A 21,815-nucleotide genomic window follows, 5' to 3' on the forward strand; every position below is an offset into this window, starting at 1 on the left:
CAGTCCACATGAAAGTTTTGTCTTGTTTTGGCAATTCAGTATTGTAGGACAATCTCCGTTCCAAAAGTCAAGAACAGAACAATGGTGAACTGATCCAAGCTGGTTCTGTGGTAGAAGCCCGGCCAGAGGAGACTTGAAGGCTCTTACTAAAAGGCTCTGTTCTTTCTGCAGTGATGGGAGTACAGCCAGAATAAAGATTCTTTCCCCAAAATGTTTATTTGTAAAATTATATCAAAACTTAGTTAGCTGATTTTCTCTGTAACATTTCTATATTGGTAGGCTTCAAATTTTGGACTTGTGTTCAGACAGTTGTAACCCCTTGTTTGCTCAGTGGTAAGTTTGTGCGGGCTATAGATTGTACTTGCCTATAGGCCTTCATTCACTGCATTTCCTTCGTGAGGCCTCATTGTAAAGCTACCTAAAAAGTTACCATGCTTGAGGAAAGGGTCTTACTCTGCAGTGTGTTTCCCGTAGGCCACTCCATGTGGTGTGCTCTTGCCTGCTGCTGGTAATGGGGCCATAGACAGAAACATCTGACAGCAGAGGCTGTTTCTGTTCGCCGTGGCTGTAATGGCTGCTCAGTCTCTTTTGCGGCCAGGCCAGCGATAGAAGGAGACAATGAATGATGTACTAAGCAGGTGTGTTGTCAGATCTGATCAGAGCTGGCCGATTGCCTGGGATCTCCATTTCCTGACATTTTCATCTTTTTTGCATAATAAATGGAATATGGATGTTTTTGTAGGGAGGCTTTTCCGTGGCAGCCGCAACTGTGGTGAGGGATATAACTGGCCTTTACAGCTGTCACCAGATGAATAGACCTGGTGTTCCTCACAGCTTCTCCACATTATGACATCATCTTTACTGTGAAAAGTTTTAAGCGTTCTAATTTAGAGTGAGTGAAGGCATATTGACCAGAACGGATATCTGTGTGTTAGGGCATTTGTTTTGATAAAGTACAGAATGAGGGCTGTACGCCAGCTGGCTTCAGTTAGCATAGCCCTACTGGAGATTCAGTGGCCCAGACAGGGAACTGGCTGTGGTGAGAATATAAATAAGCATGATCAAGGGTGGAGATAAGCCAAATTAAAGTGTGTTTGTCTTGCCTTTTGCATGGCAGCTGTCCAGTTTGTTAGTTCTGAGTTCCAAGTACTTGGCCTCAGTGTTTCTTCTATTTGTGTTGTCTTTGCAGGGAGAGGAACAAACATCTGAAAGATGAACGTGACATATTTTTACAGGTAAACAACCATTCTTCTCAAACCCAGTGTTGAGCAAACACCTATCAGAACAGCCTCAAAACAAGGGGGTCAGAAGGCTGTGCAGAGGACAGACTCTTGTGCTACTTAAATCTTGCCCAATTCTTAATTTATATTGTCTTTTTTCTCACTTGAGAATAAGATTTTTAAATTTGCTGAATGGTTTTAAGAGCTACATTTTTATAATTATAAAGTTGGAGCTATCTTGAGGGAGATGAATTTATTTTTATAAGAAGCTAAAGATGCAATCATAAGAGGATCAAATAACCTAAAATTTGAGCAACTAAATCATGTCGATCTATTCAGACAGGAGTAGCTAATATCCTGAAACGTTTATGCAGTAGTACAATATCTGAGTACCCGAATCAGTGCTGGAATACTTAGCGGTACTGGGTAAGAGCAGATCACATGATTTTTTTTATCCAGCAGCAGAGAATGGGCACCTAAGGAGTTCCACAAGTACCCTGGCTTAAGGAGACTAAAGCACTTGCATACATTGGTTTGTGTTCTTTGTCCTACAAGAAGCTGCTAATGTGAAAAATATATCTATTGACTTCTTTTCATAACATTATGTTGTTCTATTGTGATCTACTTAGTTTACAAAGCAGCTGAATTCTTGCAGGACCTGGTGTTTCCATGTTCTGATTGTTTATAAATCAGGATTTTGAAGCATTTATGCCTCTAGGACTTCTTCTGCAGTTTTTTTCTTTCATATTCATTGTATTATTTAAGCATTAGGCATGAAGGCAGTTAACCATAGTGAACAACAAGTGTAAATTAGTAAGAAGTACTATGTATTTATGCAGAAATGCAGAACAAGTGTTCCGAAAGCCAGCTGGAAGCAAAGATCAGGCTCTGTCATTGGGAAATACATAGAGGGCAAGGTGCTGCCTAACAGGTAAGAACTTTTTTTCATGTGTTCCCTGTTTGAGTACAATGAGGCTTATAAAAAGATTATGTGGAATGTTTTCTTTCTGATACCTTTGGACTTTACAAAGCATGTATTTCTGAAGTGTGTCACTAAAAGATTACTGTACTCTGTAAGAGATTTGGAAATAAAGGGACAATTTTTCATGTAAAACAAGTGTACCGTCTGCAAAAGCCAGAGACTTCCCCGTTGTGGATGAGTGTATGTTGGGAGGCACAGAGGTTTACCCATTACCCTGTGTTGATGTGGTACAATGACCTCGGTAATGCTCTGAAAGAGTATACCTGCTCCCCTCTCATTGTAGAGGACAGCAGACCTGTTGTTAAGTATGGGCTGTAGAAACAGTAAAAACATGGAGGATTTAATTCTCAACTGTGCAGCTGTACACTTGAAATCAACAGGAACAAGATGGTGATCTTGGTGAAACATTAGCATTTTTCCCTTGAGACAAGAGGAGCTGGAAAGACTAGTATTTCACTTTGAAATAGCAGCTGAGACAACGTCCTTGCAGGCATAGGGCCATGAACTGCAAGGAGGGAAAGATTTCAGAGACAAAGTTAAGTAAGTTCAGTACTGAGAAGTGGAGCATAACTGTCAAAAGCAATTATGGCACAAAAATCACAGGAAAATTTAGGTGGGAAGGACATTGGTCTCTAGTCCAATCTCCAACAGGGGTAACTCCAGAACTAGATAAGGTTGCTGAGGGCCTTGTTCAGTTGAGGATCTTGAATATCTGGATGGAGGTCCTATAGCCTCTTCAGGCACCTCTTCCCTTGCTGCAGCAGTCTTATGAAGAAGGTTAGTTCCCTGTATCATGTCAGCATTTCTTTTAGTGCAATTTTCATATGTAGTCGTTGTGCCCACCTGAGAAGACTATGGATCTATTTTATCTACTCCCCCCCTTCTGTTGAATCCCCGCTTAGCCTTTTTATCATCCATATTAAACAAACCCATCTCTCTCCTACCTGCTAAAGAGAGAATTAAGTTATACATAGAAAGAGGTGGGGGTATTTTGTTCTTCCAGAATAGGGGAGGAAGGGGAGGAGAGCAATTTACTTCACCTGTTCCACAAGGTTATAAATGAGGATAATCTTACGTTTTGCATTCTGGTTCAGATTTTCCCCAAAAGTTACTAGCTTTCCCCATGATACTTATAATTATCGAGCACGCTATATATACACAGATTGTATGACGAGCTGACTTTCCAGTAGACATTAGACTGAATCTACTATGTCTTCTGTGAGTAGTAAAAAACATGGGAGATTAAATTCAATTACACTAGAATAAATCAATAGGAATGTAGGTCCAATATATATTTGTGATGCACTTACTTTTTTCTCTGTCTAGCCATTCATTTGAAGATGATGATGTTTTCAATAACTCAAAGAGAAGGAATTCTGCTGGACTGAATAGAATTCTCTCTGTGGAGCCTGATGCTGGAGCCACTGGAGAAATGTCTAAAGCATTGCATCTCCAAAGAATAATATCAATTGAGGAAGATCATCTGCCCCAGCTTCTTGACAGGCTGGTTGATAACCAGCTGAACAGATGGACTGGAGAAGATGAGAATACTTCTGAGATGGAAATGGATAAGAAAAATGCAGAACATTCAATGGAACACTCACTGTCATGTTCTAGAGAGCAGCCTGTAGGGAAGGAAACGCTGTCAAATGTAAGGGGGATAAGGGGACCTCACCTTGAGTATTGTGTGAGGTTCTGGGCCACACAATTTAAGAAGGATGTGCAGGTCCTTGACTGCATCCAGAGGAGGGCAACAAAACTGGTGAAAGGGCTGGAGGTCATGTCCTGTGAGGAGCAGCTGAGGACTTTGGATTGGTCTAGTTTGGGGGAAAGGAGGCTGAGGCGTGACCTCCTTGCTCTCTACAGCTCCTAGGGGAGGGGAAGTAGAGAGGGAGGTGATGATCTCTTCTCCCTGGGATCCAGTGATAGGACACGTGGGAATGGTTCAAAGCTGTGTTGGAGAGGGTCAGACTTGATATTAGGAAACAATTATTTACTGCGAGGGTGGTCACACACTGGACCAGGCTTCAGAGAGGTGGTCGATGCCCCACGCCTGTCGGTGTTTCAGGGGCATTTGGACAATGCCTTAATAATATGCTTTAGCTTTTGATGAGCCCTGAAGTGGTCGAGCAGTTGGACTAGATGATCCTTGTAGGTCCCTCCCAACTGAAACTATTCTATTCTAAAGGACCTTGGAAAACATGAAATAGTGTTGAAAGGTGATGCATTATTCTTAGAATTTAAAATGATTTAGTTTTCTGGTATTAAGTTAAAGCATGACAAATTCAGCCATTGCATGAAGAGGGAGACAGAAATACACTGCAGATAGATGTTGAAGGTGCAAGAAGAGAAATTCACCCTGAATGGAGTATGTACGTAGACTTAGATCTGAAAGACTTTAGGAAAAGTGACGTTAAGCATTCTAACAGATGGCGCAAAAAGATCCACTGAAAGGTAGTGGTTGTCTAAAAAAAGAAGCAATGTTTTGTTTTGTTTTGTTTTTTTAAAGTTGGAGGCTTTTTTTGCCAAAAAATGACATTGCTCATGTTCTGATACTTTTGAGTCAGCTTTGGTAGCTGTTTACACTATCTGGGAAATAATGGGAGCAAATATCTTTACTTTTTAATTATTATTTGAGAAGACTTTTAATTAGCAAATTGAAATGCAGATGTATTTATTTTCAGCTCTAGCTTGTATGTGCACATTAACAATGAATTCACCATGCAGTAAGAATCCTCAAAACAATATGCTGGAAGGTACATTTCTTGGACTGTAAAGTTTTTCTTGCACTGCTGTTGCTTCAGAGCTAGCTGTGCTTGTTTTCTAATTTTAGCATCATTGTTAAGTGTTACTCATTTTTAGATTCTTGAAGCACATACTAAAAAGATTAAAGTATAGGAAAAATAGGTATGTTCAGTCATAATTATATAGTTCTTTTAGAAGAAGCAAGCATATCTTTAAAATTATGATAGAATTATGCCATGGTTACATAATAACTTCTAAGTGGTACATTTTATTAAAAAGTCTAGGGCACAGAACAGAGCTTCATCCTTTCAAATTATTTAATATATTGCATCCTTTTTGCTTGCTATATGACTTATTTTGTATCACATTTTTGAAGTGTGGTGTCATTGGACTTCAGGACAGCAAAAGCCAGGTCATCCATGAGGTCCATCTAGGAAAAACCTATCCTGCCTGCTCTGTTTTGGCAGCCATGCCCCTTGCAAGCGTATCCTCTCAGTTGAGTAGGAACTGGGCATTCCCTCAGGTCTTGTTTCTTACAATATTTTTTTTCTCCCCTCAAAACAGTTGAGAACAAGCAGGGAGGGGAGAGAAGAAATCATAAAATATCTCCTGTCTAGTTGAAAACATTTTATTTTTTTTCAGTTTCTAAAGAAACATTGTGAGGGTAAATAAGAAGTTAAGTTCCAAGGTCACTTAGAACTGGGAATTCAATTTAATTTTTTTCTCCTATGAAATTTCAGTGCCTTAGCCCAGCCCTCAGTTTGGGTTGGGTTTTCGCTTGTTTTTTTTAAAGTTTAGTTTACAAAAAACAGCAGAATGCTCCTTTCCGATAAACTCTGTTGTCTATGTGGCAGTGGAAGATGTGCATGGGCCTCTGTGGGTCCTCTTGGCCTGCTGACTAGGCCTGCCAACAGCCATCCAATTGATGGCATTCCATTGCTTAGGGCAGCCTCTAGGCTATCTAAGTGTCTGACCACTGCCATTCGTGTGAGTAGTGCCTCATCTCCTTCCGTGCACCAGCTGGAGTCTGAATTTCTCATGTGGCTTTGTGCTTCCTACATGATGGCTCTGGGGGTCACCACAGTTTGACTATGAGATTTAGACATCAGAAATGATCTTGTTCCATACAGTGCTTGCACGCAGATTCCCTGTCCTGACAGCATGCCAGGGCTGGGAGGGGTGGTATTCAATTAGGAAGTGTTTTTCAGGGAAACTGCGTGTAATCCTCAACTGGAGCTGCAGAAAATTTCAGTAAAAGAACTCTGTGCTTGCTGCATCATGAGTTAGGAGGTGTGAGTTTCAGGGCCATATATCAACTAGACTGTCTTCTCCAGGCACTCCTTCTCTCCCTTCATGCTTTGCTGCTCAAAGGATCTGCAGCATAAAGGAGTGTAGGATCTAGAAATACTCGTGCAATGATTCCATGGAGTTGTTACATATGTAGCTCAGATATGAAGTCTTGTCTTTGTTTTGCGCTAGGAAGATGAAGGATCTGAGACAACTTGTATTTTTCAATTCTTTGCCATTTGCGTTCATGTAGTCTACATGGCTTTGTATTCCTGCATTCCATGGTCTCATTGCTTACTATACTGAACTCAGGCTCCTAGCTGCTGCCATTAAGCCTTTCTGATCACCATGGATGCACAGTCATTTAGCTGCTAATGCATCGTGTAGGCAAGTAGAACCAACGTACATTTTTTTTCTCCTTTTAGAAATGAAAAGGTCCGTGTCCATCCTATGGCAGGGTGACTTCTGAAAGTGTCTGAGAATTTGCAGCAGTATGTGAGGCTAGCAACTGGTTTTTTATCTGGGACTTAAATATTCTACCTGACTGTTATCTGAGTGGCTATGAAGGTGAAGCTGCAGTTAGCATGAGCAGAAATCTGATTGGGAAAACCACTGAAAGAACCATAATGGAAATTAAAGCAAGAGTTTTCCATCCAAAACCTTTGCCTGAGATGCAGTTCCTCTCCCCTCGGTTCTTTCAGTATGGAATATGAACCACTATGACTATATCTGCCATCTTCCACATGTGTGTTAAATTGCACAAAAGCTAGGTGTATTACTTGACCTGGCTACTGTTTATATGAAGGCCACTTGAAAGACACATCTAGGGAAGACTTTTTCAGACTGCGTTGTAAACTAAAGTAAATTTACATCCCACTGCTATTCCATTTTTCCATCAGCGCTTTGTTGAACCAGACAGAAGTAGCTCATCCCTTAGTATAGTGTTCAAATGAATGAAGTTTGATTAAGGTTATTTTCAGAAGTTGACTTGATACATCTCAAGGAAAAATAACTGCCTATTATGTTGGGAGTTGAGCTGAAGGCCTCAGGTGTCTTTGAGTCTTAGTGCTACAGAGGGGTGTGTATGACCGCCAGGGACAAGGTATTTCAGGTCATGTTAGTCCATATATATGTAGTTATTGTTCTCAGAAGCATTGTGAAAATGGTACCAAGCTTATGATTGTACGCTAACCTGTTTGATTTCCCAGAGCATAGAGACTAATAAAATGGGAATGTTTTTCATCAGAACTGATAATGTGCTTTATATAGGTGTATGTGTATTACTAGCAACCTATAGTTGCAGTGGAGTTTGGGATTTTAATAGAAAAGGATAAGTGAACAATGAGATAAGACATTTCTGTATAATTGTAATGGGTTATTAGCCCAGCTCATGAGAAATGCATGTATTTTTTTGTCCCTAAAATTTACAGCAGTGAATAATTTATTTTCTTTTTTTCATACTAAGGAAGACAGCAGTTTGTATTTATTCTTGTTCCCCATCAAGTACAGCTTTGTATTGTTTCTGCTTCTTTCTGTAAGATTTCAGTATAGTTGTAGAAAACATTTGCAAGGCCAGACTTCAGTGTCTCATTCAAAGGACTGTTGGGCAGTGAGTTCAGCTTCTTGAAGTCAGCAGTCTGGGAAATTCTGTACCTCAAATGGGTCTTGTCTTCCCTCCCCTGCCCTCCTTTCCTGTCCCTCCTCACAATCTCCACCAACAAACTAATGGTGGGAGTTTCATGAGTTTTGATTTGCAGGGATGAACATAAACTGTTTATGAACATAAACTGTTTTGTTTTGGCAATTCCATGTATTTTTCAATGCAGTGTCACATCATGGTTCATATTCAGTATACTTCCAGTTCTCAGTCTAAATCACTTCAAATGATGTGGAAAGATGCATGACAATATCTGAAATACCGAGTTATTTTAAGAAACAGAATGTTGCTTTATGAGTAATGGAGAAACACGGCAGGATAAAATTTCTTCTTTCTCTTGTCTCAGTTAGCCTTCAAGAAAAGGCAAATTGGAGAGACAATAGGACAGTTGGATACTAATGTTTGCTCTTACTTGAAGGAAGAGGGAATAAACTCTGTCCCAGACCGCTTATTCAAGATTATTTTTGTGGGCAATTCGAGTGTTGGAAAGACTTCATTCTTAAGGCGATTTTGTGAAGATCGTTTTTTCCCAGGCACAGCTGCTACTGTAGGTAAGTTTAAGAAACATGATGATGATTATTATTATTATTGTTCCAAAATTACTTAGCAGCTTCTACTGAGATCAGGCCCTGTGTTATAAAACAGATGTTGCATAAGTAGACATGCAAAGTGAGTTCTCCTAAACTGGGAAGCAGATAATTGATGGAGGGGTTTCAGGATAGGTTCTGTACTGAAATCCTGGCAGCACTGAAATAAATCAGAAAAATCCTGTTGATTTCAGTGAAGCTAGAATTTCCTCATAGATCTCATTTTCTGAAACTGATATATTATCCTCTGGACTGTGCTGTACTAACCTTCCCACCTCTGTATCCCATCTCTATCCCTCTAAGTAATCTGGTTTTGTTTTAAAGAGAAAGTAGAGCATCTGACTTACATTTGAAGATTTAGCATTATACTAAGCACCAAAGAAAAACGTTGAACTAGTGTTTTGAAAGCCAAACATTTCAAAGCCTACATTGTACTTACATTGCCTGATACTGTAAACCAAGCTTTCAGAAGTCAGACACATAATCAAGGTACAAAACTTAAAATATAGGTTATTGCAGTGCCTCTGAGTTACTGTAAATGACCAACTTCATTATACTTAGCGTGTATTTAGGCCTTACTTATTCTGCAGCATATATGAAATAAAACTTGTTCACAATAAAAGGTATTTAAATTAATGGACTTGTCTTACATTTGTGACATTCATGTAAGCTGTAGGTACCTTGACTTGGAGGGTAAAGACACCTGAGTTTAAATTTCTACTGGTATGTTGAGAGTCTAAGCTCATATCAGTCAGAAAGATCTAAGATCTTAGCACAGGGATTTAAATTAAGGCTGGCACTGTAAGGTGGTCTTCAGCTCTGCTCTGGGAGAGAGCAAGTCTCCTGGGTGTCCTGCCAGGGTGAAACAGGCACTTGAGTACCAAATAGTATCTCAGATAGCACTAGGTGTCTGTGAGCAAACAGTTGAATTCTACCCCACGATCTTCTCCAAATCAGTCCAGTCAGAGGAGCCTATGGACCAATTAATCTGACCCTTGATGCCTACTTCAGGGTGAGCTTAATAATTTCCTAGAACCTTAGTTCTTCATTGACTAGATTTTCATTAACTGTAATGGGAACTTAGACACCTATGCAATTGTCTACTTTTAAGAGTCTGGTGCTACAACCTATCATTGTTGTCCTGTCAATGGCTGATAGGCTTCTCTTGACTCTGGGGTCTTACACAGCGTGTGCAGTTGCCTGGAGCTTCCAGAGGAAAAGCACAGGAATGTGTCTCGCCTCTTTATCTTTTGGCTGGTCTTCCGGCGTTCTTGCAAACACAATGGCAAGAAAGTATTTGTCATAGCTTTGATTTAGTGTTCACATCAATGATTTTCACAGGTGTAGACTATGGCTGGCAAGATACAGACAGTTGAAAAGTCAAGTGAACAACCTGGAGAAGATTATTCTCATTTAATTTCTGTAGAGTAGCTCAAATTTCTTCCCTTGATATATAAGCAATAGATATATTCCCCACCCAGATTTCTTAATTGCCCATTGAAGGAGTGTGGGCTTGGATGCTGCTTCATTAATGCCAGAGGTAAAAATCCCATTGATGTGGAAAATGGCCCCAAAGATACTGTTGATGATACTGAGATCCCTTCCAACCTAATTATTCTGTGATTCTACAGTATAGCATGATATAAGAAAGTGCAGGTTGTAATTAGGAAGAGGCAGTGAATGATTAATATTTAAGACTCTAATTATTGTTACAAATAGCCAGAAGATACTTACATCATCGCAGGTTAGGGGAATTGGGAGAGGATTAATTTAAAAGTTTAGATAAATTATTTTTTTTCTCACTTCCATTTAGCTACATAATAATTAGGTGACTAATCTAATTCTGATTCAGCTTGTCTTTCATATTCTGAAGAGGGGAGGAGGTTCTCCGTGTATTCAGTCCATCTATCTTCAGCATTTGTCCTAGGTCCCACTGTCCCCTTAGTGTGCTGCCTTGTGTTTTTCCACTGACTGTAGAAGGTGCCTATGTGGCTAGCTCAGCCTAGACAATGGGTTATACGGCATGAACTCCAAGCTAAATGGCTTAGACTGCTGTGGGCTGTCAAATAGACCCTTGGCTCATGTACCCTCATTTGGAAAGTTACTTATCGTACAGCTTTTAAAAAACAAACTACTCTGTTAATGTTCAGTATTTTATCGCTGAAGAACTTCTGGCAAATAAAAGCTCTTACCATTCTCTGATAGACATAATGTAGTACCTATCTCGTTACCTTTCTGGAATTGTTGCTGTTTGCTGGATCAGGTTTTCAAAAATCAAACTGAGCGTATAAAGAGCCAACCTACCTTGTGTTTCTGTTGTAGGTGTGGATTACAGTGTGAAAACCGTCAGAGTAGATAATACCCAGGTAGCCCTGCAACTGTGGGACACTGCTGGCCAGGAACGGTGAGAAACATTGTTGTGGTTTAACCCTGGTAGTTAGCTGAGCGCCACACAACTGCTCGCTTACTCCCCCATCCCACTGGAAAATCAGAAGGCTGAAAGTGAGAAAACGTATTGGTTGAAATAAAGACAGTTTAATAATTAAAACAAAAACCCAAAACCACCACCAGTTAAAAAAAAAAAAAAAAAAAAAGGAAAAGAAACAAGCCCAAGAAAAAAAAGTCATGCAAAAAAGCGCAGTTATGTACCACCACTTAATACCAACCCATCAATGCCCAGCCATCCCCTGAGCAGCTGCAGCCTCAGCCAGCAGCCTCAGCCAACATCCTCCTTCCCTGCCTCACTTTTATTGCTGAGCACAGTGTCGTACGGGGTGGAATATCCATTTGGTCAGTTGGGGTCAGCTGTCCCAGGTGTGTTCCCCTCCCATTTGACTGGTGGGGCAGTCTGAGAAGCAGAAATGGCCTTGACACTGTGTAAACACTGTTGAGCAGTAACTGAAACGGTGTGTTACTATCACTGTTTTCATCACAGATCCAAAACATAGCCCCATACAAGCTGGTATGATTGAATTTAACTCTATCCCAGCCAAAACCAGCACACATTGTAAGATTTTGCTTTGAATCATCTGTTTAGTAGGCATGGGACCTAATCCTGCTTCTTGGGAGAGGAACAAATATAGGAGTATTCCTTATAGAGCCAGTGAATTCACAGTTTAGATCCTTCCCTGGCAGCTATAATGTGCTGATTTGGTGCTAAGTTTCCATTGAAAAACTGCCAATCTGCAAAAGAGATTCTTATTAAGCTCTTAAAAGTTTAGTATCACACAATTTCTTTAGGAGGAAGGCTGATGTTAAAATGTACCTAGAATAGAAAATGCCTTAATATTTTAAAAAGGGCTTTTTTCACCAAAACAATTCCATTGCAGTTGAACTCATGAGTTTTTTTCTAAGTTTTCAGTGGTAACTTCCTTCCCTATCTCCTCACCTGTGGTGTAGTTTTCTATTACTAAAAGCAAGGATTATAATGATGATCAACATTTTCTACAAGAAGCTTGGGTAAACAGCCCCAAACAGAAATCTAGCTACCTAGGCAGAGCACTTTCTGAGGGAAAATTTCTGCTCCAAGCTTAAAAGAGGATGGGAGAATGTGAGATCCACAGCTAATTATCCAGACTAGTCTAGAATCAATTGAAGAAGGTAAAGAGAAGTTTTCCAAACACTTTCTTTTGAAAAATAGTTTTTTGCCAAGTTGATTTGCTGTTGCAGTAATTTGTGGTAGTAGTATCCTCCATGAATCTTCTGCTGAATGTGAAAAGGGGTCTGAGGGTTCAGGAAGAATGGGATTGCCTACCACCGTTCATAATAAGCCTCACCTTTCAACAGGGTCTGCAGTGAATATCAGTATGACAGCTTCTTCTTTGTCTAGTAAATGGAATTTTAGAATACCCTTGTAAACCAAATTAACAGGGGTTTAACACTTACTAAGGCTAGATGATGAAAATAAACTGTATGGCAACATCTTCCTTTGGGGGGAGGGGGAGTTGTGGGGAGTGGGGTACTATAAAATTCTACTTATATTGACAGATTGCTACTTCTGTTGAAGAGAGCTATAAACAGGTTCTCTACTTGTAGGTACCGAAGTATTACCAAGCAGTTTTTCAGAAAAGCCGATGGTGTCATTGTGATGTATGATATAACAGCAAGAGACACATTCACAGCTGTCAAGCAGTGGCTGATAAGCATCGAGGTAACATGACATAACTTGAAATCTAAACTGGTGTCGTTATTCTGTATCTTTTTCTGGAGGCGGGAGAGGCATTAGCAGGGCAAAGCACAGAGAGCAGCATGTTTCTTGTGTTGTCACAATTACATTTTTATTGATGACTTTGGTCTGCGCAGTTACCAGTAAAGCTGTTTTTATAATTTCCATGTCTATGAAAATAATGACAGTTCTAGACTTGTAAGGACTTAAAATGAGTAGTAGGGAAGTCCAGGATGGAGTCCTTTGATTTCTCATAAAGACTGATGACTCCCATTGGATTGCCACTAGCACTGGGAGGTGTTTTGGATCGGTGATGATGGTCTGATGATCACTGATCATCACTAGCAATTTGACAACCAAGTATTTAGCTCAGAGGAAGTTGACTGTTATGAACAAAAGCCATAAACTTAAAAGTATAGTATCTATATTAGTGCCATAAAACTGTTTCATGACAGACAGTTCAGTTTCCTGGAGATTGTCCTTTCAACCACATGAAAGCAAAATCATAGCCCATGCCACCGAGTGGCTTCAGTTAATTAAAAATGCTCTTTTTTTTCTTTTGGTATATCTCTGTTGTGCATAGACAACATGTTGAGACTGCAAGCAGCTGAATTTGCTTGTGGCAAAAAACAAACAAAAAAGCCCCCTGCAGCTGCTGCTATAAAGGACAGAGTTGCTAGAGAGAAGAAAGTATGACTTCCTATTTGTTCGCTATTGCAGAGTATTGTTGCTGAAAAAGTAGGGGACGAATTGGTACGTGAAGATCATTTAGTCTGGTTTTATTGGGCATGTGTTCTAGTATAGTACACTTTTCTGTAGTGGGCAGTGGGTGACTGTAAGTTGAAATTTAGGAATTTCATCTAGGACTCACTGATTCAAATATTTCCAAACAGTTATTCCTCACCTGAGTAGCTTTACTGAAGTAGTAGTAGCATGCATTTTGTAAGAAAAGGCCTTTATTAAATATATGATCTTAACAAATCAGTGATTGTTGTAATTCAGGATTGTAAATGCTAGAGAATTCCAGGTTTTGATCCAGAAAAATCGAATATTATGGTCAAAATCTGTAATAGTTGACTCATCGTTACTAACTAATTTTGTATGCTACAAACTATTGTTAGGTTGAAGGCTTACAGATGAGTGCATTTACTGCTGCAGCATTCAGCCCACTTATCAACGTACTCATTGTGATAATTCTAATCATTTTCAGAATGAATTTTGATTCGTGCATATTCTATGTATTTTTGGGGGCCTATTCTGTATATCTCTTCGCTACTTTATGTAATTTATTTGGCATAATTGTACCCAGATGTCATTATTTTCCTGTTAATGTAATTAGAAAAGCAGTGGCTATAAACATGTAATGTCAGAGCCTGTGTAGTGTGGTAGTTGCCTCTCTCCCGTTTTAGTATAAAGTCTAATGAATTTTTGTGCTATTATTAAAAAGTGCCACATGAGTGCGATCTCTAGCATTCTGTATTTTTATGCCTTTTATCCATCTTTAATTCCTGACATGTTTGTAAGTAAAGTGGCACGTACCTGGCTCATGTGTGATGTCTCAAACATCTTGTTGCAGTGTGACATTTGTTATTTTGTATCCTCTTGATCTGTGATTTTTTTATTTTTTTTTTTTAAAGACAATGCCTCAGTTGGTATTTATTCTTTGTTCTGCAGGAGGCAACTGGGGAGAATGTACCTGTGCTTTTGTTGGGTAATAAAACTGATAATGAAACAGAACGTGAGGTCCCTATGGGAATGGGAGAGCTTCTTGCTAAGGTACTATACTTGGAGGGGAACCCCTTACAAAACTTGAAGGGGAAGATTTTAAAATGGAATCTCAGTGTGTCTAAATTCATAGAAACACAGTTGATTTTGATCAGACAAGTATTTTTTAGGATTAGGAACCTTTTCATCGTTTCAGCTCTTGGTAATGTAAGTGCTGATAATTTTAGTAGTTATAAAACTGTGTAGATTAAAAAACCAAAATGTGAGCGATGCAGAAAATCTTTAAGAATTCACTCTCATTGTCTCCCTCCTCTCTTTCTCCCCTCCTCTGTCTCTTTTTCTTTGTTCTCTCTTTCTCTCTATTTTTTTCCTCCCTTCTCTTTTTCTCTTTTTTTCTCTTCTCTGTGGAGGGATTCTTAACGGAGAGATAATTTGGGAACCTTTCCCCCCCTCCTACCTCCTGTAAAACCACAGAAGACCATCTGTTACTCCTATGGTAGGAGTAGAAAACATGTTTACTTTTAGTAATTTCCCATCAAGGAGATAAAATAAGTAGAGTTCGCAGTCTGCATGTACCCGAGCACTGGTGACCCATGGGCCATAATTTAAGCGTTACGAGACTGCAGATAGCAGATACTTGTTTGTATTCCTCTGTACCGTGCCCATCATCTTTTTTTTTTGAATCGTGCTATACAAAGCATATAGTTTGAACACCAGTGCCTCCACAATATTCTTTTATTTAGAAATGTCATCCCAATATTTTGGGGAAATTAATTGAGTTGATAGGAATTTACCTAAATTAAACAATGTGCTGCATTTCACATATGTCCTTGTTTCTCCTTTGAAAACAGATTTACAGCTCTGCTTGCTGGTAACCAAGAGGGATATTTTCAAAATTTGAAATGCAGCTGAATTGTTCCTGTTTTATAGGAAAGACTGGTGCTGGGAACCTCTCTCTGACTAAAAGAATTAGGGTCAGATCTCTTTTTATCATATGTTGATTATTCATACAGCCTTTATAAGCATACCTCCATATTCAGGTTTGTGTCCATTATTTTGATTTTATAGGGGAGGATATCAGCCTTGAACATCAACCCTCAAAGGTTCTCCCTTTAGGAAATCTGCTTTATTTTCTTGTATGCGTGGAAATGCAGATGGTTTTGAGATGGCAGAAGCCAGGAGGGACTCCCGAGTGTAACATTGAATCCTTCTGTGAAAAAACAAATGACGCATAAATGCTAAATGGACAGAGTAGGTGTCTTACATGTCATTTAGCTCTTTAAAAAATTGTACTACTAAAACAAAGATGAATCATTCTAATATATAGAACTCGCAGCCCACCAGGCCATTAATTCTAACATGTCATGCAAGAAAATAAAATGTTTTGCATAAGTAAAACAAAGAAAGTTGTCAAATTAAAGATGGTTATAATCAAATGAATGGATCTGAATGACTCATTTGAATGTTTGAATGTGCTGCCTGAGGTAGCTAAGGGAAGGAATGATTAATGACAATGGATTAGTTGAAAAGCAGCGTAGATATAATTAAATTATAACAATGTGCTTGCCGAGCTAATAATAACAACCATGAATTTTAATGAAATATTAATTCTTGCTAAATAGCCATGTAATTCCTGTGAAACCACATACCGCTGTCTCTATTAGTAAATGCAGTTTAGTTACTTATTTTGTGAATAATCCCACTAATGATTCACAAATGATCCAAAATACATGGAACTAGATGATAAGATGATACAAATATGTATAGCCCTATTTGGTGAAAACAACCATGAACCTGTCTTGTGCAGACAAAGAACCAGATTAGCCCATTGACCCCGAAGTCCAACAGTTTTTATGGACTGTTCAAAGTCTCGCAGGATGGGATCATTTTTACCTAGTTTTTTCTATAGTCAGAAGAATGCGTTTCCAGAGAGCATTCTTTTCCAACCTAAATGGTTCTGTGATTCCAGCCCAGCTGTATTAAGTTTTGCTTTGCTTCAGTCCCACATTTTACAGGTTGGTGTACTACAAATTCGGTCAGACACCCAAGGGCTCCCATTATAATGCATGTGTCACAAACTTCTTTGCAAGGCAGGCAGCACAGTTCATTATTAAAAGGAAGAATGAATGGCAGCCTGAAGGGAGTCCTTCCAATTCCTTGTCATTGGAGAAGGCTGGTAGTTGCAGTGTGTGTGATACCCTGGGAAAGGGGGAATAGAAAGAGAACAAGGGTGATGGACGGCATCATAGGGAACAGCAAGACTATGATGAATGTGATCTGTAGTTGGATGAGTTAAAGTGTAAACATGAGGATGGTAAGGAGAACTTTGCAATATTGACTTTGCAGGAAGAAACAGCAGACACAAATCAAAATGTTCACATGCAGTACAAGATGACCTGATGGAAAATATCTAAAACTCTCTGGATAGAGCTATTGGGAATATAACAGAAAAGAGAGAGAGAAAGAAAAAATAGTATATAATTTTAAAAGGCAAATCCATTTTACTTTTTTAGAAGAGGACCCAGAAGGAAAACTCTGTTTAACAAATTTCTGTTTAGCTTAGCTTGGTCCTCTGATCAAGAGTTCATATGAACACAACAACAATACAGAGTATTCAGACCATATTATGACTATCCAGGAACAAATAGAAAAATGTTCTATTTGAGTGAATTAGTGTTACCGCTGCTGATTATTTAAATAAAATGGCTTATGATACAGGTGCTGCTCAGGCATGCTCATGCTCAGCATGAATTTATTTTGGCCCTGCAGAGACTTCCTGAATGGGATTAAAAGGGTCAATAAATCCTTCTCTCTGTTTCTCAGCTATAAAGTAAGATAATAATGCCTTTGTCTGCCTTGACTCTGTGTGCTTCATGGGATGAGGACTGTTACTGTGTGTCAGTACATCTCCTTTATCAACCTGTCAGTGCCATTGTTACTCAAATACTGCTAATAAGGGAGCTATCTTCTCAGAGTGATACTACTTTGTAGGACAGAAATTGCCCAGCTCCCTCTGGTAATGACTCATTTTCTTCCCTGTTCTTTAGACATCTGCTGATTTGTATGTAAGTTTTTAAAATTAAGTAATTGCCATTGGTCTCCCAGGTTAAATCACTGGTTCCTGGGTGGAGATGAATGGCATTTCCTGGCTTATTAATTATGTGTCCTGCTTTTTTCTACTGTGTTCTCGTTGTGTATGGTATCAGTGAAGGTTTCCTCCCTGATTCAAGGAACAACACTTTGCATTTCCAGGCTGACTCCCCCTCCAGAGAAGGACCTGTTTGCCAGACTGACAAAAATTGGCCATTAATATCAATTGAGTTTAAATTGTTACCTTTCACCAATAACCTACCCATGGAATTCGTTGAAAAATTCAGATTCATGCCAACATAAATGATGTCATCACTGAGAGACTTCTCTAGTGAAATTCTGTTCTATGTGGTGAAGATGTAGGAGTAGTATCACTCTTTGCTTGGCTGACATAAAGTAGCTAGATACTGACCACAGTAGGTTTTCTATTAGAGTTCTGACCAACTGAGTAGAAAAATGGAGTATAAATTTTATCTCAGATTTGTGTTTGCATAGCTAGGAAGCTGGCCAAACTTTATCTTAAAACTTTCCTAAGGAAAGCCAAGAGAATCATAGGGTTACATTCTTGTAAATATTATACAGAACACTGTTAAAAAAAATAAATAATGAAAATCCCCATCCAACACTCACTAACTTTGCCTAATTTCTTCCCTTCTCTGCTCTTCTGTGCTTGTCTGGCCACCCAGAAATTACTACAAGTGGTTCAATCCTGATGTACATTAGAACAAACCATATAACTATTGACAATATATCCAAACCTGACATTTAATAACATTGAAGCATTTTTTTAAAGCTGCTAAAACAAACTACCATATTTATTAAACTTCCTTTCCCTGCCTTTTGTCTTTGAAATGTCATGAAGATGATACAAATTTTAAAAAACTGCAAATTTGGAAGCATGGTATATTGAAAAACAAACAAACAAACAAACAAAACCAAACCCAAACCCCCAAACTAAAATACCTGGTTAATTTAATGGGAACTTTCAAAACCTGAATTGTAAGTGTCTTATGAAGGGTGGTTAAGTAAGTACAAATCCAGTAACCACAGTTAACAGCAAACAAATGAAAATATGCAGACAGGTGATTGTAATTTCCTAAGTTACTGACTTATTTATTTGAATTTTAACATACTGTTGTAAACAGCAATAAGATACATGGAAAAGTGGAAAGTGAATAGAAAGTTGAAATCTGGATGGCTAAAAGGGCATATGGTAATAACGATAGAGACAGTGTAGGTGAGCTGCCGTGTAATATCTTGTGAAACTAGACAGACATCTACTTTGGAAAGAATCTGTTGTTCACTCTCAAACTTCTCTTGCCATTACGGCTGCCAGGTCAGGCTTCTGTGCAGATGATCTCTGATATTTGCATTTATTGTCATAAAGCTTCAGAGCAGTTGTTTTAAGGATGTCTCCAAGGCTTGATCATTTATCCATTGCTCTTAATTGCAAAGCTCCCAGGGGCTACAAAACCAAGGTGTAAGCTGACTGAAAGTAGGTGCAGAAAATTTCACAAGTACAAAAAATGAAACAGAATTAATTTGTTGTTCTTTTTTGCTGAGGTTTTTAACTGGTCATTTGCTGGAAAGCTTTGGTCTCAAACTGTTGAATACAGAAACACTGCTGCTGAACCTTTCCAAGGTTAAAAAAAAAGTCACTGGAGTTATTTTCACCTGCTTTGTCAAGTCCTCAGTGATGTACTGATTGCCTCATCATCACAAGGAAAGTTCACAAGACTTCATTCAGTTGCACTTGAGCCTTTTAAGAAGTCAAGCTCTTACAGCAAAAGCTACTGTATAAAAGAAACATCTGCTAAGAAATGCATATAGTTGTTGCTTGGGAGGCACACTTGGACTTCGCTTTTTTTTTACTCTTTACTGTTAGCTCTAGAATTAAATCATGATTTTTCCTAAGATGATCTATTTCTGTTCATTTGCATATTTCAGTATATCTGTGTTGCTTTTTTAAAGCTCGAGTGAGATATTGTGCAAAGTGAATTGAAATGGTCTTTCTGTTTGATTCTAGGATTACAGTTTAATTTTCTATGAATGCAGTGCATATTCTGGGTACAATACCGAAAAGTCTGTTCTTCACTTAGCTAGGTAAGAAAACACAATCTATGAGTTCTACATGTGCCTGAATTTCCTGTCACTGACGACAGAGTGAATTCTGTTTGTTAAATCAGTTTGGTAGGAACTTAGGGTGATGAAATATCTGTTCCCTTTAAACTGGTCTGTAGCCTGACCCTGTTGCTCCAATCGAGCAGTTTCTCAGGCTCCTAAAGGGTCTTGCGTGAGCTAGTGCGTCTCAGTATAGATCCAGAAACACTTGAATTGTTGCTAGGAAAGCTGAGGGCCTGGGATGTTTTGATAGTTCTTGCAGGAAGTTCTTGGAGGTTTGGAGAAATATGCTTGGAAATGGATGCTGCTGAGTACTTGCAGCAGAACACTGAATGTGCTTCTGTCTTCCCTCTGCTCATTGCAGCTCAAATTCTGCTGTCTGCCCCGGGGGCTGGGAGAGAGGGGGGGTGGATTTCTGAAGTTATATAAAGGCTAGGGGTAGAAATACAAGTAAATCTGTCCCTTCGGAACTGCTTACCCAGGTGAAAACACTGGTAATGAACTGATAAATCTTTAATACCGTTGCTGAAGTTAGTGAAATGTTGTGAATGTGTCAGGTAATTGATAATGTCTAGGTAGCCAGATGTGTTTTTGTTTTGCTCCAGCCTCAAAAATAACAAATGAAAGTCACTATTTTGAGTCTCTGTAATAGATGATAAATGCTAACAGTCAGCACCAACTACATTTTTCTAACTGAATGGATAAAGGCAGTTTTGTGATGAAGCCACCATAATTGTACTTTTTTGGTTGTTAGTTCACAAAATTCTGTCATTTTCTATTGATCTCTGGATAATTTTATAGGCTTGGAGAAAATGTGGGGGTTTTTTGTTTGATCTCTTATGAGTATTCCTGACTTTTTCTCAAAAATATTGTTTCTTTCCCCCAGGATTTTAAAGGAACACGAAGATAAAGTGAAAGAGAAAACCATTAAACTTCAATCTGATACGAATAAAAAATCTTGCTGTATCAGGCCATAAAATACTGGGGCATGCTTAGACAAGTCATACATTTCTACGACACTACATGGCACCGTCAGATTTGCTTTATCTTCCAAATATTTTTGCTATGTATTTCTGAGTCTAGGTGTAAGTGAAACTAAAAATCCTTGTATGCTCTGATCTTCACTTTTACAAATACTGTCTTTAGTTAATTGTCAATGTATTTGGGGCGGTAACAGTCTGTTTGATGCCTAACACCACTGAATCCTGCTTTGTGATCAGGCTTGTAGAAGCTGCTATATTTTTAATATAAGAAATAATTTTTTATGAAGAAAACTACTTGAAATTTGCAGTAAATTTTTACTGGTGTGGATGACCTATGTTCTGAATACTTCTGTTTATTTCAATGCTCTTGAGATCCTGATTTCGTGCTGACTCCTGTTACAGTTTTTTAAAAGTTGAAATAGGTAGCTGGCTGGTTGGTTAAAAGTAACACACCAGCAATTGCAAAGTATAAGGTGATATTTTAAAGCTTAGTGTGAAGTATACGTGAACAAAGGATTGAAGAACTATGAAGATTTTCGTAAGTACCTTCAACTCCTTTATACTACGTATTGTTGCATATAGGTTGTTGGTAAGAACTCCTTCCTCGCACTTAGATGTGATGAGTTAGGTATGTTTAGGCAGGTCACTGAGATACCATGCAGGCTTCCCTGAGCTGTTGTCAAATAAGCTGGTATGTTTCCATGGTGAGGTGGTGCTACGCAAATATCTAGCTTAGTATCCAGAAACAGTAAAGTCGTGGTACTGCAGTGCTTTACTCTGGCTCGTTAGCATTGCACTCGGAGCAAATCAGCCTGCACTTTTCACCGTATTTGAAGCGGCTTTGTGTTGCAGAGCTTGCTTTAAACCTCTATACATGTAAAACCTCTATACATGTACCTACATGGGAAGTTCATTTCGCTGGTGTCGTTGGTTGTAGAACAAAGCATATTATGGTCAACTGAACAGCTCTTTGTCTGCACGGGTCTGTCCCAGAAGGTTTCATGCCAGATGCTGGAGGCAGAATTTTCAGAAATAGTAGATCTTATTTTGAGGAAGATCTTAAGAAACTTTCAAGCAATTAAGGAGTGAGAAATCTCACAAAAATCCAATGAGATATTGCTCTCTTTAGCAATGTTAAGAAAAAAATCCTCCTCATGTAGCTAAATACATGACTGGTTTTTCAAAAGCATCTGCCACAAGGCATTTCCCTTTGGTTTAATCAGGGCCTGATAGCACTGAGATGCAGTGTTTGA

The 21,815-nt window shown here is 38.8% G+C and overlaps 1 protein-coding gene across 8 annotated transcripts in view; it reads left to right on the forward strand.

Annotated features, from left to right (window-relative positions):
- CRACR2A (calcium release activated channel regulator 2A) overlaps positions 1-20,893 on the forward strand; it is a 60,954-nt gene extending 40,061 nt beyond the window's left edge. For 5 of the 8 annotated variants that reach the window (XM_056341226.1, XM_056341223.1, XM_056341225.1 and 2 more), the window contains 9 exons: positions 1,190-1,235; positions 2,060-2,151; positions 3,529-3,853; positions 8,238-8,442; positions 10,801-10,882; positions 12,514-12,628; positions 14,318-14,419; positions 19,485-19,561; positions 20,466-20,893. In XM_056341226.1, the coding sequence (XP_056197201.1) occupies positions 1,190-1,235; positions 2,060-2,151; positions 3,529-3,853; positions 8,238-8,442; positions 10,801-10,882; positions 12,514-12,628; positions 14,318-14,419; positions 19,485-19,561; positions 20,466-20,556 (1,135 nt within the window). In that variant the 3' untranslated portion in view covers positions 20,557-20,893. Of the gene's footprint in view, positions 1-1,189; positions 1,236-2,059; positions 2,152-3,528; positions 3,854-8,237; positions 8,443-10,800; positions 10,883-12,513; positions 12,629-14,317; positions 14,420-15,219; positions 15,343-19,484; positions 19,562-20,465 lie in introns of those variants that run through there. The other 3 variants (XR_008822211.1, XM_056341230.1, XM_056341231.1) reach the window with 3 other exon arrangements.
- The last annotated feature ends 922 nt before the right edge of the window (positions 20,894-21,815 follow it).

This window comes from Falco biarmicus, chromosome 5 (genome assembly GCF_023638135.1).
Source record: "Falco biarmicus isolate bFalBia1 chromosome 5, bFalBia1.pri, whole genome shotgun sequence".
Classification (NCBI taxonomy): domain Eukaryota; kingdom Metazoa; phylum Chordata; class Aves; order Falconiformes; family Falconidae; genus Falco; species Falco biarmicus.